Source organism: Ovis aries, chromosome 5 (assembly GCF_016772045.2).
Source record: "Ovis aries strain OAR_USU_Benz2616 breed Rambouillet chromosome 5, ARS-UI_Ramb_v3.0, whole genome shotgun sequence".
NCBI classification, from domain to species: domain Eukaryota; kingdom Metazoa; phylum Chordata; class Mammalia; order Artiodactyla; family Bovidae; genus Ovis; species Ovis aries.
Window position 1 is genome coordinate 6,018,215 of NC_056058.1, and position 17,371 is coordinate 6,035,585.

The 17,371-nt window shown below is 46.7% G+C and overlaps 1 protein-coding gene across 2 annotated transcripts in view; it reads right to left on the reverse strand.

Annotated features, from left to right (window-relative positions):
• Positions 1–17,371, reverse strand: part of NWD1 (NACHT and WD repeat domain containing 1) — an 85,102-nt gene that overhangs the window by 2,424 nt on the left and 65,307 nt on the right. Inside the window, exons 14-18 of one of the 2 annotated variants that reach the window (XM_027969461.3) lie at positions 13,392–13,482; positions 9,748–9,902; positions 7,587–7,863; positions 5,084–5,634; positions 1,653–1,758 (exon numbers count right to left, since the gene is read on the reverse strand). In XM_027969461.3, the coding sequence (XP_027825262.2) occupies positions 1,653–1,758; positions 5,084–5,634; positions 7,587–7,863; positions 9,748–9,902; positions 13,392–13,482 (1,180 nt within the window). The remainder of the gene's footprint in view (positions 1–1,652; positions 1,759–5,083; positions 5,635–7,586; positions 7,864–9,747; positions 9,903–13,391; positions 13,483–17,371) is intronic. The other variant, XM_042249716.2, reaches the window with a different exon arrangement.

Here is a 17,371-nt window from a genome sequence, read left to right on the forward strand (position 1 = left end):
GTCAAGTGCTAAGTATCAGTTTCATCCCAGAGTGAATTCAGTCAATATTATTATTGAAGAAGAAGTGGGAAAAGAGGTTGTGAACCTGTGCAGGATGGGCTTTTAAGGCCACAGTCCACAGACCTTAGCTTCTGAGCCATCTGTGACATTGTGCCAGGCATCTTTATTACACTGTATTAGAATACAGTGTATTTAGTTGCAGTGTATTAGAGTATAGCTATTCAATTATATTGATTCAATCATAGTGTTTTCAGTTATAATGTATTTGATTACAATATATTCAACTCTATCTGCTATTCATTCAGCCACTTACTTGCTTTATGACCCTGAGAAAATTCCTTAATCAACTCTGAACTTCAGCTTCTTCATTTGTCAAATGGGGATAGCAATAACTCCTACCCCTCCCTGCCAGTGTCAAAAGGGTCGCTCTCTCTATAGGAGAATCTGACAAAGGTACCCATGGGGGACAGGTAGACCAGCTTCAAACCATAGCCCAGCCCATCTCTCAGAGCCTCACATTTTATAAAAGGCGGATGTGTACTGAGATAATGAAATGACTTGGTGACAGTATCCAGTACACAAGAAATGTTAACTTCTGTTAATATGTCCTTGCTGCTGCTGCTGCTAAGTCATTTCAGTCGTGTCTGACTCTGTGCGACCTCATAGACGGCAGCCCACCAGGCTCCCCCGTCCCTGGGATTCTCCAGGCAAGAACATTGGAGTGGGTTGCCATTTCCTTCTCCAACGCATGAAGGTGAAAGGAGAAAGTGAAGTTGCTCAGTCGTGTCTGACTCTTAGTGACCCCATGGACTGCAGCCTACCAGGCTCCTCCGTCCATGGGATTTTCCAGGCAAGAGTACTGGAGTGAATTGCCATTGCTTTCTCTGTAATACATCCTTAGTGTGATGTTTAACAGAATGAGAAATGTGGAGTTTTCAAAGTGGTTGATGTTAAACAGGGTTCCCCAAACATTTACAGGGCCTCAGGAAAGAGAATGAATGAAGGTCAACATCCTATAAGATACAATATGTAAACATTGTAAATCCAGCTAATAAACTATTGTATTAAATGAAATATATTCTATCCTACATTGGTTGATATACCTTCAGAACACCTGGAAGGTCAGGTTTGGGTTGAGGATTCTCAGGCTCTTCAGTTCCATGTCCAAATATAACCGTGTGGGAGACCTCAGCTGTCTGTGATTTTCCCCTTCTCTGCCCACATCCAACTCCATCCTACATCCCTAGAGGGCCTCAGATACATACATGTGAATCCCCACCCAGTTCACACATCCAGACTCCATGCACACCGTTCCACAATCACTCTCACAGCCTGGGGGTGTGCACACTCAAGGCATAGCCCACTTTCAGAAGGATAGACCTGGGAAAGAGGCCCACAGAGGCCCTAAAGAGGGCTTCCGGGGCAGGTGGGGAGGGTGTTCTGGAGTTCCAGGGTTTCAGAGCATGGGTTCTAGAAGAAGAGGTATAGCTCCAGTTGGGCCTGTTCCCTGAGGCTGCAGATACCTGCCCCCCCAAGCAGATGGACCCAATGAAGGGAGGTCAGAGCAGAGCCCTCTAATGGCAAGGATCCAGAACAGGGTCTTTTGTCTCCAGATCTAAGCTCAGTCCTACCCTCAAAGCAAAATGACTCACCATCCAGCACACTCCAGACAATTATGGAGCGATCTTTCAAGCCTGCATAGACATACTTGTCATCCTTGGAGAAGCAAGCACATTGGACTCCTACACAGTAAGAATTCTGTAGAAAAAGGCAATGTGATCTTGGTTTCAGACTGAAAGACACCTAGGAATCCAGCCCCAAGGAACTTCTATAGGAAGCCAGACTTGTAAACACCTCTTGGGTGATGCATATGTGCTAAGTCGCTTCAGTCATCTCCGACTGTTTGCGACCCTATGGACTGTAGCCCACCAGTAGCTCCTCTGTCCATGAGATTCTCCAGGCAAGAATCCTGGAGTGGGTTGCCATGCCCTCCTCCAGGGGATCTTCCTGAACCATTGACTGAACCTGCACCTCTTATGTCTCCTGAATTGGCAGGCAGGTTCTTTAGCACTAGCACCACCTGGGAAGCTCCTTCTTGCGAGATGGATTAAGTTAAAACCTGGAGAGATGCTACGCATTGATATTCCTTGGCCCAAAATACATCTTCAAAGAGATTGGTTTGAGAGGATTAGTGACATTTTGCATTGGAGAACAGGAATTTTAGGATTTAATTTCTTAAATGATCTTGGTTATACAAGAATTAGCTCCAATTGTATTTAATTAAAAACTATATGCTAAATTAAATTGGGAATCCTAGAACAGAAAAAAGGAACTCACTGAAAAACATATGATCCTGGACTTCCGTGGTGACACGGTAAGTGGGAATCCACCTGCCAATGCAGGGGACGAAGGTTCAATCCCTGGTCCAGGAAGATTCCACATGCCGTGGAGCCCCTAAACCTGTGCGCCACAACTACTGAGCCTGCGTGCTGCAAGTACTGAGCCTGAGTGCTGCAAGTACTGAGCCTGCATGCTGCAAGTACTGAGCCTGCGTGCTGCAACTACTGAGCCTGCGTGCTATAAGTACTGAGCCTGAGTGCTGCAAGTACTGAGCCTGCATGCTGCAAGTACTGAGCCTGCGTGCTGTAAGTACTGAGCCTGAGTGCTGCAAGTACTGAGCCTGCATGCTGCAAGTACTGAGCCTGCGTGCTGCAACTACTGAGCCTGCGTGCTGCAAGTACTGAAGCCCGTGTGCTTAGAGTCTGTGCTCTACAAAAAGAGAAGCCACAGCAATGAGAGGCCTGGGCATCTAAACGGAGAGTAGCGCCATACATTGCAACTAGAGAAAGCCCACGCAAAGCAGTGAAGACCCAGTGCAGCCAAAAATAAATTAGAAATTTAAAAAGATACAAATTTTTAAAAAAACCAACAACATATGATCCCAATAAAGTTGATAGCTAATAATATTGTCCCCGCGTTACTTTCTTAGTTTTGACAAACATACTTTAGTTATGTAAGCTGTTAACATCAGGGGAAGCTGGGTGAGGAGCAGGTAAATGGGAACCTTCAAACTATCTTCACAACTTAATCTGTAAATCTGAAATTATTCCAAAATTGAGTTTATGTTTTTAAAAAGAAAAAGCTAGGTGTATTTAACTGCTGTGGTGATATTTCCCGACTCAACAAGGCAAAGGATTACTTATATCTTAGCCTTATAGGGACTTCATAAAAATAAGTCAGGGGGGATGAAGGCATTTTGAGATAAAACTGCATATATTCTGTTCTCTTAGTTTCAAGATTGTCTCCCTTAGTTTATTAACGATGCTTATATCTTGCCACCTCAGGTACTATCATTGTTCCCCATCTGGAATAATAGCACAACCTTACAAGACTGTTGTGAGGATTAAATTATAGAATGGTATTTTAATATGTATATTTGGACTGCAAGCAGATCAAAGCAGTCAATCCTAAAGGAAATCAACCCTGAATATTTATTAGAAGGACTGACGCTGAAGCTGAAGCTCCAATACTTTGGCCGCCTGATGTGAAGACCCGACTCATGGAAAAGACCCTGATGGTGGGAAAGATTGAAGCCAAAGCAGAAGAAGATGGCAGAGGATGAGATGGTTAGACAGCATCACCAACTCAATGAACATGAATTTGAGCATACTCTGGGAAACAGTGAAGGACAGAGGAGCCTGGCAGGCTGCAGTCCATGGGGTCATAAAGAGTCGGCAGTAGTGACTGAACAATTTTGCATAATATATATGAATATGTAATCATATAACTCAACCGTATTGATATAAAATTTATAATAACTTCTTAAGAGATGGATGTAAAAACTCTTAAACACTTTGTATGTAAAGGACTCATCAGTTTCCCTCCTCAGAGCCTTTGCAGTTGCTGTTCCTTCTGCCTAAAATGCTGTTCCACCAGACTTACCTGACTTTCTTAACAGCAGCCCTTGCACGCTCTACCTGTTTCTCTTGCCCTATTTCCTTCAAAGGTCTTGTTGCACCCCAAACGTCACGCGTGTGCTGCTTTGCTTTTATTTCACAAACATTTCATAGTCAGGAGCTCTCCTAAGGACAGGTACCACCTCAGTGAACAAAACACATAAACATCCTGCCCTCCCAGAGCTCACAGTGTCTCCCCGACTAGAACGTGGCTCCAAGAGGTGGGATGCTGTCTGCTATGGCCGTGGTGCCTTCCTCGGCACCAGAAAGAGCCCTGGCGTGGGTCATACAATCAAAGCCTTTGGGTGAAAGAAAGGCCAGACAGGATCAGGGTGAGGAGAGTGAGGCAGGACTGTGCCAGCGCAGGATTTGACCCTGTCTTTATTTTTACTTTTTGACTGTGCTGTGTAATACGTGGGATCTTAGATCCCTGACCAGTATCGAACCCGGGCCCCCTGCATTGGAAGCTCGGAGTCTTAACCAGTGGACTGCCCGCAAAGTTCCAATCCTGTTTCTATTTTAAATGTTGCTATTTGGGGCTGCACTGGTGGCTCACTGGTAAAGAGCCTGCCAATGCAGGAGACACAGCTTTGATCCCTGGTCTGGGAAGATCCCACACGCCATGGAGCAACTCAGCCTTTGCACCACAACTATTGAGCCTGTGCTCTGGAGCCCAGGCGCCACAGCGACAGAAGCCTGCCGGCGCTGGAGCCCATGCTTTGCAACAAGAGAAGCCACCACGATGAGAAGCCTGAGCACCTCAGCTGGAGAGTAGCCCATACTCGCTGCAACCGAGAGAAGCCCGTGCAGCCACGAAGACCCAGCACAGCCAAAAATAAACACACAGATAAAATATTTGAAAATAAATGAATGCTGATATTTTATTCTGTGTGTATTTTTTGCATTTATTTTGATTTTTTAAACATTGAACTAAACCATTATTTCTCTGGATGGCCAAGATTTTTGGCATCCCCTGAAACTCTCCTCTGGAGGCGAGGACCTCTCTCACTTAGCTCATCCTAGTTCCGAGCCTGGTAGGCCGCCCACAGTGTACTACCCTTAATAAATGATGCCCATCATCCATTTTCTAATGCCAGGATATGCACATGGTGTGGCAGGCTACCCACCGTGTAGCTCATCTCGAATTTCCACTTGCACGCCTGCAGGTCCCAGAGACACAGTAGGGCTTCCTCGGCCCCGCTGACTGCCAGCTGCTCCTTGTGGCTGACCTCCACACAGGTGACTCGGCTCCCATGGGCCTCCAGAGGGAACACCTTGGAATTCACACACTCGTAAAGGAAGAGGTCGCCGTTGAGCATGCCGTAGATGACACGATAGTCAGCCAGAGCAGCCACACTGGCTATGGTGTCAGGCAGCTGGGTATAGAAGGTGTATTTTGGCCCATCGATGACTGGACAGGGGTCCCCCGGGCTGATGTCCAGCACCAAGATGGTGCTGTCATAGGCAATGGCCAGGTGCCCCTCGTCCTTACTGAGAGCCATGCAGTTGACGGCCTTCCGGGCTTCTGGAGGAGGGATACACATCACGTCTTGTCTGGAATTCAGGGGGAACACCAGGACAACCCCCGAAACGAGGCCAGTGAAAAGGAGATTGGCCTGCTCAGCGACCTCCAGACATCTGACCTCGTTGGAGGTGTCCAGAGCATCTTGCTCCTCACCTGTCATAGAGAGAAGGCCGCATCAAGAATGGATCACGGGGATACTGGTTCCCATCTTTTAAGGGTTAAAAAAAATGCTTTTGTTACCCTTCAACTTGGCTATAGCCAGCCTCCTTGCTTTTGCTTCTGCCCACCAATCATCCAAGCTTTAAAATATGACAATTGCAACATCTCACTGCCCTGCCTCAGACCCTCTGAAGATTTCGCAGAACCAATATACATGCCTTTCTCTGGTCTTCAGAACCTCTCATCCCAAATGTTTCCTTTTTCCACCCTCTGTAAAGGGTAGGAGAGTAAATATATTTGCCCCGTATGCTCTCTGCTGTCACCACTTAACTCTGCTGGCACAGCCCTAAAGCGTCCTCAAACAACATGGAAACAAATGCGTGTCTGGATGTGGCCCTTCGGCTGTGGTTTACTGACTCCTATCTCCTTGCCCACCACCCTGCTCTGTTTCTGCACATCCTACTCTCCCCCATGACTAGCAGGCAAGCACCTCAAAATTTGCAACTTCATCTGTCTTGCTCACTGTTAACTCCCAGAGTTTGGCCCCAAGACTAGCACTAAACCAATGTCTGTGGAATCCAGACACAAACTTGAGAGTGAATTTCTTTTCTCATGTTATGATAGCCAGGCAGAAGATTGAAGGCAGAAAGAGAAAAGGATGACAGAGGATGAGATGGTTGGATGGCATCACCGATTCAATGGACATGACTTGGTGACTGAACAGCAACAGGAATTTCTATACTTCCGTCCACCCAGTGGGGATCGAGCAGATATTACTGCTGACGTGCCTAGATCCCCTTTATCATCAGTTCACCCAGATCCAAGACCTCATGGCTGTTGAGTGAAGGAAGCACCTCATTTAGAAATGCCTGGGGGCTGGGCCCACCACCTAGGATGGCCAGGGACTGCCTGATATGGGAGTAAAAAGGCTGGTCCCTTTGCTTCAAGATGGGACAACTGTGAAGTGCAATTCGTGTTCCTGGGCTCCTTGCGGAGTCAGGCTGAGACCAGCCCCATGTTCAGCGCTGCCGCCACCCAGCCTGGTTCCTCACTCTCTCCTCCTGGGAGCCCTCCTCCGTGCACCACTTGTGCAAATATCCCCATCGGGAACCCTGCCTCCAGGGAAGCCTCAACTAAAACAGGAATTGACAATCAAATAACCAATGACCATATGCTAGAAATTTATGAAATCGAGTCCTGTTTCCTATCAGCCACTTTTAACCTAACTGGAGTGGGGTGTTACACACTGAATGTTTGGGTCCTACCCCTAAATATGTGTTGAAGTCCTAACCCCCTAATGTGATGGTGTTGCTGCTGCTGCTGCTAAGTCACTTCAGTCGTGTCCGACTCTGTGCGACCCCATAGACGGCAGCCCACCAGGCTCCCCTATCCCTGGGATTCTCTAGGCAAGAACACTGGAGTGGGTTGCCATTTCCTTCTCCAATGGATGAAAGTGAAAAGTGAAAGTGAAGTTGCTCAGTCGTGTCCGACTCTTAGAGACCCCATGGACTGCAGCCCACCAGGCTCCTCCGTCCATGGGATTTTCCAGGCAAGAGTCCTGGAGTGGGGTGCCATTGCCTTCTCCAGTGATGGTGTTAGGAGGTGGGAACTTTGGAAGGCGATTAGATCATGAGGGTGGAGTCCCCGTGAATGGAATTAGTGGCCTTATAGGAAGAGACTCTCGAGCTTGCTTCTTTCTCTGCTCTCTGCCATTGGAGGACACATTGAGAAGGTGGCCATCTGCAAACCAGGAAGTGGGCTCTCGACAGACATTGATCTGCCAGGGCCTGATCTCAGACTTTCTAGCCTCCAGATCCATGAGAAATAAGTGTCTGTTCTTTAATCTTCTCCTCTTCCTGTCTATGGTGTTTATGGCAACCCAAACAGACCAAGACAGGGGCTTCAGTTCTTACCCACACAAAAGGCTGTGCTTAAGTCTTACAAACCTTCTGCCAAGGCCCAAATGCTGACTTTGTTTTTGTCCCCAGTTTTAGGGAAGTAGACGTAGCTGCCGTTGTGGGAGACTGCCGTGAGGCCAGTGCGATCCAGGAATGGGTTAGAGGCCCTCGGCTTCTGAGCGCAGGTGAGATCCCAGACTTTAAAAGATGAGGACTGACGGGAAGCAGATGCCACCAAGGCCCCGCCCCGGGCCAGCAGGCTCACCGGGGCCCCGACACCGTCCAGGACGTCCAGCAGAGTCCCCTGGGCTGACAGACTCCACACCTGAGGATGGAAGCAGAGAGGCAGAACTGACTTCTTCCTCATGCTGCTCTAGTTCAGGAGTAGTCTTAAGCTCACTTGTCTGCCTAAGATAAACTTTCAGGCTGGAGTTCAAGGGCCTTCACATTTCCTCACCCCCTCAAACTTCCCTACATCTCATCAGTCAGCTATCATGGCAGTTCTCAAAGTGTGTTCTGGGGAACCCCTGGAAGTTAGCCTCCAGGTGGTTCTGCAAAAGGGGAGATTCGGGGAGTTCTACAAAAACACAATTATTTTTGCTGTTATTTAAGAGGCCATTTGTCTTTTTACACATTCTTCCTCTCATGAATGAGCAGTAGTCTTCAAGAAACTATGGAATATGTTATCAGAACAGATGGGAGAAGGTAGAATCAAATATGAGAATCTGATTGTCTTCTATGAAGCCAGACAAGAAAGAGATTTGCCAAAATATGAAATAACAACACTTTCCATGATTTTTTTGTGTTTCAGAAAATAATAACCGTTTTCACAAAATTATGTTATTATATTCATATGTCATGTTGAATTAATGGAGAAGTATTTTTAGATTTGGGCATTTAAAAATTTAACATGGCAAGTATCAGTAGATATTAAAGGCAATACAGGATCTGAAAAATGACTTGTAGAAACACTGGTGAAATAGGATCGAGGTCTGTAGATGAGCATTGTCCCGATGTTAATATCTTGGTTTTGATAATGAGATCAATGTGATATAAGATGTTAACCCTGAGGATAGCTGGATGAAGAGTTGATATGTATAGTTTATGTTTCATGGAAGAGTTGTGAAGAGACCCAGAGAGTACTCATATATGTGTGTGTGTGTGTGTAATCATATATATATGTACAGAAGTGTGTGTGTAATCATATACATATATATGTACGTGTGTGTATATATGTATGTCCAATCCTGCTCTTCTGAAAGTTATATACACACACACACACACACACACACACGGGGCTTCCCTGGTGGCTCAGGTGGTAAAGAATCTGCCTCCAATGTGGGAGATCCGGGTTCAACCCCTAGGTCAGGAAGATCCCCTGGAGAAGGGAATGGCAACCCACTGCAGTATCCTTGCCTGGAGAATCCCATGGACAGAGGAGCCTGGTGGGCTACAGTCCACAGGGTCACAATGAGTTGGACGACTGGGTGACTAACACACACACACATATATATGAGATATATCTGGGCTCTCTTCACAATTCTTCTGTAAAACCTGAAATTATTTCAAAATAGATCATTTGTTAACAACATATGAATCATGTTGATATAATCCACATACATGAAAGCTCCTTGAAGGTTCTCAATGGCCTTTAAAAATCTAAAGAGGGCCTAAGACCAGAATGTTACTGCTACTGTATCACATGCTCTTCTCCCCAGCTTGGAGAACGTTGAGCTTAATAGGATTTTTCCCCGTCTCCCCAACCCTGCTCCTCCGAAAGTCAAACTCTTCCCAGCATTTCAGGTTTAGCGGGAGTGCTCTCTCTTTTGTTGAATGCTTCAGTAGTTCCCCCTAGATCTGTCTCTGAGTCCCAGAAGACCACCCCCGCCATGTCATCCAATAACCTGCTCTGTTTTGCCTGCACTGGTTTTTGTGGCTTTCTGTATTTTGAAGCCAAATAATCCCTAAAGAACCATACTTTGGGACTTCCCTCGTAGTCTGGTGGCTAAGACTCCTTGCTCTCAATGCAGGGACCTGGAGATCCCACGTGTCACAGCTAAGAATTTGCATGTCACAACTACAAGATTCCACATACTGCAACTAACACCCGAAACAGCCAAATAAATAAATATTTTTGTCTAGAAAAAGAATCATACTTTCTCTTCCAGAGGTGGAGGTGAGGATGATGGGCCATGCATCTCCCCCTCACCTGAATGAGTGCATCCCGGGACCCAGTGACAATCAGATTGTTTTCAGGACCAAAAGTGGCTGTCTCTACCACATCTTCATGTTCAAGGTCAGTGGCCATGAATCGATGAAATCCCTGTGCATCTGCCAAAAATATCCTCACGGACCTTCCAAAACCTGAAACAGCAGAGACCAAGATTATATCTTTCACTCCTTGAGGAGTTTGAGAGTAATTGAATTCAATCAATAAAGATTTTTTTTTTGAGCACCTACTATATGCAGGTGGAAAGAATACAGTGGTGAACAAGATAGACTAGGCCTCCATCCTCATGGAGCCTACAGTGGGGGAAGGGTGAGCACACCAGTGATCAATAACCTCATAGAAAACAGTAAAGTCATTTATTATCACAAGGCTATGAGTTTTCAGAGAGCTGATTCTGCCTGTTTGGGTTGCTCGTGGTCTCCCAGAACAAAGCTGGACACATGGTAAATACGTTTTGAAGATGGAAGGAGGGGTGGGAGGGCAGGAGGGAGGAAGGAAAATAAAATGATTACAGCTTGTGTTAAGGGCAATGAAGTCAGGGGCTGGATGCCACGAGAAAAACAGGACTCAGAGACACACATAGCAGAGAAGGCAACGTGACGATGGAGGCCGAGATTGGAGAGATGTGGCCATAAGCCAAGGAATCCTGGCAGAAGCTGGAAGAGGCAAAACACAAACAAGTGAAGAAAAAAAAAACAGCGTCAAAAAAGGATACTTCTCGGAAGACTTTGGAGGGCGCCGGTCCCACCAATGCCTTGATTTTGGACTTCCTGACACTAGAACCGTGAATAAAGATATTCTTATTGTTTTAAGCTGCCATGCTTGTGCGGTAATTTGTTGTAGGATATTTGTATTGCTCTTAGAGAGATGAAGAGGTGGCGAGCACTGGAAGGGTGGGAATAGCATGAGACGCCCGGAAGGAAGGAAAGGCTTGCTGTGTTTGAGAGAAGCATGGAAGCCGGTGTGGCTGGAGCAGAAGGAAGAGGAGGTGAAGGAGAGGAAGGAGGGGCAGATTTAGCGAAACAGCAACAGGAACCTCCTTAGTGGTCCAGTGGTTAAGAACCTGCCTTTGAGTACTACTGATGAACCAGCGATGGAGGTGCAGACATAGAGAACAGATTTACCGACACGAGGTTGCGGAGGTCGGGGGTGGGAGAGAGGAGCCAGTAGGACGAATGGAGAGACGAGCAGGGACACATATACGCTGTCGTATGTAAAATAAATAGCCAGTGGGATAGCTGTGTGACTTGGGGAACTCAAACTGAGGCTCTGTGACAATCTGGAGGGGTAGGCCCCCGTTAAAATCATGCTGATTTCATGTTGGGTTTGGGGGTCTATTGCATTAAATAAGATGTATAGAACAGTCTTTTGGACTCTGTGGGAGAGGGAGAGGGTGGGATGATTTGGGAGAACGGCATTGAAACATGTATAATATCATATAAGAAATGAATTGCCAGTCTAGGTTCGATGCAGGATACAGGATGCTTGGGGCTGGTGCACTGAGATGACCCAGAGAGATGGTATGGGGAGGGAGGAGGGAGGGAGGTTCAGGATGGGGAACACATGTACACCCGTGGTGGATTCATGCTGATGTATGGCAAAACCAATACAATACTGTAAAGTAAAATAAAGTAAAATAATAAAAAAAGACATATTGATAACACGAATGCCGCTTATTTCTCTCTACCTTTTTAAAAGGGGTCACGAGAACATACACAATACAGATGTGGTTCACATTTGTAGTTTTCATTCCTGGACAGCGCTGGTCTAAAGTGTCTTGGCCCCTGGAAGTGGCTTTGTAAAAATCAGACTGAAGGATTTCCCTGGTAGTCCAGTGGCTAAGACTCCACACTCCCTTTGCAGGGGCCTGGGTTCTATGCCTGGTCAGGGAACTAGATCCCACAGGCTGCAACTAACAGTCCACAGGCTGCAACTACCGATCCCACATGTGACAATGATCGAAGGTGCCGCCTGGTACAGCTAAGACCCAGGGCAGCCAAATAAATAAATGTATTAATTTCAGAAAATTGGACTGGGACTTCCCTGATTGTCCAGAGGTTGGGAATCCATGTTGCAGTGCAGGGGACAAGGGTTCAATCCCTGGTCGGGAAACTAAGATCTCATAGGATGCAGAGCGACTAAGCCCATTGGCCACAAGTAGAGAGTCCATGACAGTTATAAAAGATCTCACATGATGGAAGGAAGATCCCACATGCCACACCTAAGACCTGATACAGCCAAATAAAAAATAATAAACATGAATATTAAAAAAAAACTTAGACTGATCTAAGGTGGCTCAGATGGTAAAGAATCTGCCTGCAATGTGGGATACCTGGGTTCAATCCGGGTTGGTAAGAGCCCCTGAAGAAGGGAAGGGCTACCCACTCCAGTATTCTTGCTGGAGAATTCTATGGACAGAGGAGCCTGGTGGGCTACAGTTCCTGGGTTGCAAAGAGTCAGACAGACTGAGCGGATACACTTTCACTTTCAAGGACAGTGAAAGTGATCTGTATGATGCTACAATGATGGATATACATCACTACCCATTTGTGCAAACCCACAGAATATACGACACCAAGAGTGAACCACAGTGTGAGCCGTGGACTTTGAATGAGGATGCTGCGTCAGTGCGGTTTCATCAAACTTGTCGCAGTTGCCTCAAACACGCTGCTCTAGTGGGTGACGTTGAAAATGGGAGAGGCTAATGGGAGCAAGCAGGTACCTGGAACTCCCTGTGCTTTTTGCTCAGTTTGGCTGTGAACCTAAAACTACTCTAAAATTTTTTTCCTTAAAAATAAAATCAGGATATGGAGCACCTGTTTGTCACCTCTACCAGGAAGCCTTCCCTGATTCTTCAGACTAAGTCATATGTTCCTATAACCCCTGATTCTTGTCTGAACATGGCACCAACCAGGCTTTCTTGTGGCTACCTAATCACTCATATCTCCTGATATGCAGGGTTATGTGGGCTGAGTGTACTTTATCCTCTCACCCCTTGCCTCTCTATCCCTGTAACTCTCAGGCAGGAATAACCCCTCTCATTTCAGAGACAATGGAACAGAAGTCCAGAAAGTTTCGGAGATTTATCCAGAACAGAGGTTGACAAACTACAGCCCGTGGGCAAAAATTAGCTGGTCATCTATTTTCATATGGGAGCTAGTAGTTCTTAAGTTTTTTCCATCCTTGAAAGCACTAAACTAGGATTACTATTACACATGACAATGGTATAAAATTCAAATTTCAGCATTCATGAAAGGACTTTTTAAACTTTTTGGCCACACTGCATAGCATATGGGATCTTAATTCCCTGACCAGGGATTGAACCCCTGCCCCCTACATCAGAAGCATGGAGTCTTAACCACTGGACCTCCAGGGAAGTCTCTCAGCATCCATGCAAATTTTATTGGCACACAGCCATACTCACTTGAAATATTGTCCATAGTGGCTTTCTCATTACAGGGATAGGTTGGATCGTTATGACAGAGACCAGCAATGATGTTTACTATGAGGCCCTGTGCAGAAAGAGTTTGCCAACCCACTTCCCTGTTTCCCCAAGCCCCTCTCCACTTCCAACCAAATCCAGAGTTGCTGCCTTATGACTCCGACTGAGAGCTAAACGCTACCTGCAGCGAGAAGAGACTCATCTTCAGATACCACCAGGAACCCCACAGCTTCCGGAAGCTTTTCCAGTAGGCTGTCTCCTTCGGAGGAAACCTGTGCAGAATCAAGGATGCCCATCAAGCATTTCCACCAGGTTAAGGGTTTAAGGTCAAGGGCTTGCGTGTGATGCAAGGCTCTGCCACTCACTAGCTTTGTGATCCTAAGTAAATTCCTTCAGCCCTAGGCTGCCTCAGTTTCCTCATCTGTTAAGTGGGCGATGATCCCAGGACTACCTCATGGGGCTATCATGGGGTTAGAAGTGCATGGGATGGAGCCTTCTGTCTCATAATCAACCCTTCCAAAGTGGTAGCTATTATTACTGTCGATGTTATTGTTGTAGCCAACTCAGGGACCTGGCGACTATCACAGCACTCTAGTTTTCTGCCCCAAGAAGAGCTCAGAGCTCATCAATAAGAGAGAAAGATAGATTGCAGCTGGAAGAGGGCAGTACCGTTCTCCCCATTTCCGAGTTGCAGAGATGAACTGATTTTGTTCAGCTCTTAGAGGAAGGTTTGGGTTTATTTTTGGTTGTTTTTGCTTTTGTTTTTGTCTGAAGCAGGGGCAGGAGGAAGTTAATTTTTGCAATGGTTGTCGATGAAATACAATTTTTATTTTAAGGCAGGACAAGAAAAAACTAAACATAAAATTCTCTCTGTGTGTTAGTTTGGGCCTTCTCCCTCCCTAAGGGGCAGTGTGCATCTGCCTGACACAGTAGCCAGCTCTCCTCAAAGATGGGAGTGCCTGCGCAACCATAAAGATCAAGTTTTCTTTCTTCTTCTTTTCCTTTTTACAATTTATGCTTTAATTTTGAGGGAAATGGAGATAGTAGGACAAGTAATTCTTTTCTATAGATATTTCACTGTGAAAGAGAGTCTTTTTAAGGTTCTCATTAGTTATCTATCTTATATATAATTGGAGAAGGCAATGGCACCCCACTCCAGTACTCTTGTCTGGAAAATCCCATGGACGGAGGAGCCTGGTAGGCTGCAGTCCATGGGGTCGCTTAGAGTCGGACACGACTGAACGACTTCACTTTCATGCATTGGAGAAGGAAATGGCAACCCACTCCGGTGTTCTTGCCTGGAGAATCCCAGGGACGGTGGAGCCTGATCGGCTGCCGTCTGTGGGGTCGCACAGAGTCGGACACGACTGAAGCGACTTAGCCGCAGAAGCAGCAGCACAAAGTGCGACAAAGTGGATCAGCTACACGTGTACATACAGGGCTTCCCTGTGGCTCCGCAGTAAAGAATCTGCGTACAATGAAGGAGCTGCAGGAGACACAGGTTCCACCCCTGGGCTGGGAAGGCCCCCTGGAGGAGGGCATGGCAACCCACTCCAGTACTCTTGAAAGGAGAATCCCATGGACAGAGGAACCTGGAGGGCTACCATCCAAAGAGTCGCACAGAGTCGCACATGACCAAAGCGACTTAGCACACACGCACACCTATATCCCCTCTTTCTCAGATGTCCTTCTCCTCTCGCTCACCACGGAACACGGAGCAGAGTTCCCTGCGTGATACAGTGGGTTCCTGCCGGTTATCTATTTCACACATGTGAGTGTGCTCGGTCATGCCCAACTCTGTAACCCTATGGGCTGTGGCCCGCCAGGCTCCTCTGTCCCTGGGATTTCCCAGGCAAGAGTACTGGAGTGGGGCGCCATTGCCTTCCCTAGGGGATCTTCCCAACCCAGGGATCAAACCCACATCTCCTGCGTCTCCTACACTGGCAGACGGGTTCTTTCCTGCCAGCATCACCTGCGAAGCCCCTCTAAAAGGAGAGTGGAACCTAAATAACATTTAACCTTACAAAGAAGAGGCTTCCTTCGAGCCTCTAGTGGAGGGCTCTGAATCAATTTGAGCTGTACTTCGAGGGGGCCTGGACTTGACTGCATCTTTAGGTTAAGTTGATTTTCCCACTGTCTTCAAATGTGCTAAAAAAAGAATCAAGACTTTCTCCGTAGCGGGGCTAGGATCTGAACACTAGTGAGATTCTAGAGACCCCTAGTTCTTACAGCCCAGTCACCATCCTCCTAAATAGCAGAACTGATCTTTCTCCAGCCTGACCACCAGCTTTTTTGGGGTGCTGGGGATTGTCGTCCAGTCACGCCAACAGTGTTCTGCCCCGATATGCATGTTTCTAGGAATCTAGTTTGAGTTCTGCCAGAAAAAGACACTGAGAAGAGTATTTGAGTGCAACTAGTTTATCTGGGGGTCGATCCCGGGAAACACTGGTAGAGAGTGGAGAATTGAGACAAGGAGGGAAAGGCAGCCAGTCAGTGTGGCTCGACAGGCAGTTACCAATGCAGGGAAATGTACGTGAGTCCTGCTGGGGATGCCTTGAGAGGAGAGCAGGCATCAGCAGGCCCCCACTGAGGGGTCAAGAGCTGGGTGGGGTTCTACCCACCACCTCTATTTCAGACTGGGTAGAGGCTGCTCCCAGGAGCATCAGTGCAGAGACCAAGTGTGCGGGTGTCGGGAGAGAAGGGCAGGAAAAAAAAAAAAAAAAAAAGACTGAACTAGGTGCAGGGTCACAGATGTGCCTAACATCAAGCTTTTTGACTGCTGAGGCATCCATTTCCAAAGACAGCCATCTTGAATAAATAAGTTGGCAGCTGCTAGCAAAACCGCCAGATAAGGAACCAAGCTGCCCACCCATGAAGGTTCCTCTTTCAGAAAACTCTGGTAACCTAGATAGCTGACCACTTGGGGGATCCTGCCTTCCCCTTCCTACATCCTAGCTCCTCCCCGTATGTTTTAAATTTTCCAGTGAAGATTGGGTCCACAAAAGGCTTGGCACCTCACCCTCAAATCTGTGTGGCCCTTAGGCATGCTATCTACCTTCTTCAAAGTTCTCTGATGGTTTTTAGCTGAAGTGCATCCCAGGATCATTAAAACAATAAATAAATAAAGAGCCACAAGAGCTGACCCAGTCATAAATAGGGGCTCTGTGGGAGAAATGTGTTAGAGCCCTCTATGAGTGATAGGTGCCCAGGCAAGCTCCATAGGCATTCCTAACTGAAGGCGTTATCATCAGTAGCCTGGGGACCTGGAATGGGGCATCAAAGATGAGTTCAGTTCAGTTCAGTCGCTCAGTCGTGTACGACTCTTTGTGACCCCATGAACTGCAGCATGCCAGGCCTCCCTGTTCATCACCATCTCCCGGAGTTCACTCAGACTCACATCCATCGAGTCTGTGATGCCATCCAGCCATCTCATCCTCGGTCGTCCCCTTCTCCTCCTGCCCCCAGTCCCTCCCAGCATCCGAGTCTTTTCCAATGAGTCAACTCTTCGCATGAGGTGGCCAAAGTACTGGAGTTTCAGCTTTAGCATCATTCCTTCCAAAGAAATCCCAGGGCCGATCTCCTTCAGAATGGACTGGTTGGATCTCCTTGCAGTCCAAGGGACTCTCAAGAGTCACAGGGAGAAATCTGAACTCAACTAGCATTATTTTCAGTTTTCCCACTAGGTAAATGTAGAATCTCCTTGCAGTTGATTCTCAACAATGGACTCAGATTCTCTCAATTGAATCTAGTCACAGGGCTGAGTTTGTTTCTGTTTTTTAAATAAGGTCATTTGTATCATATTTTAGATTCCACTCAGTTCCTTGGGCTTCCAGTCGGCCAGGCCTCCCTGTCCATCACCAGCTCCCGGAGCTCACCCAGACTCGCGCCCATAAGTTTATCATATGGCATTTGTCTTTCTCTGTCTGGCTCACTTCGCTCAGTGAGATACTCTCTGGATCCAGCCATGTTGCTGCAAACGGCATTATTCCGTTCTTTTTTTTTTTGGCTGAATGATGTTTCCTTATGTATATGTACCATCTTCTTTACCCATGCATCTGTCTGAAGGATATTTAGGTTGCTTTCATGTCTTGACTCTTGTAAATAGTACTGCAACGAATATTGGGGTTCATGTATCTTTTTGAATTGGAGTTTTCTCTGGAC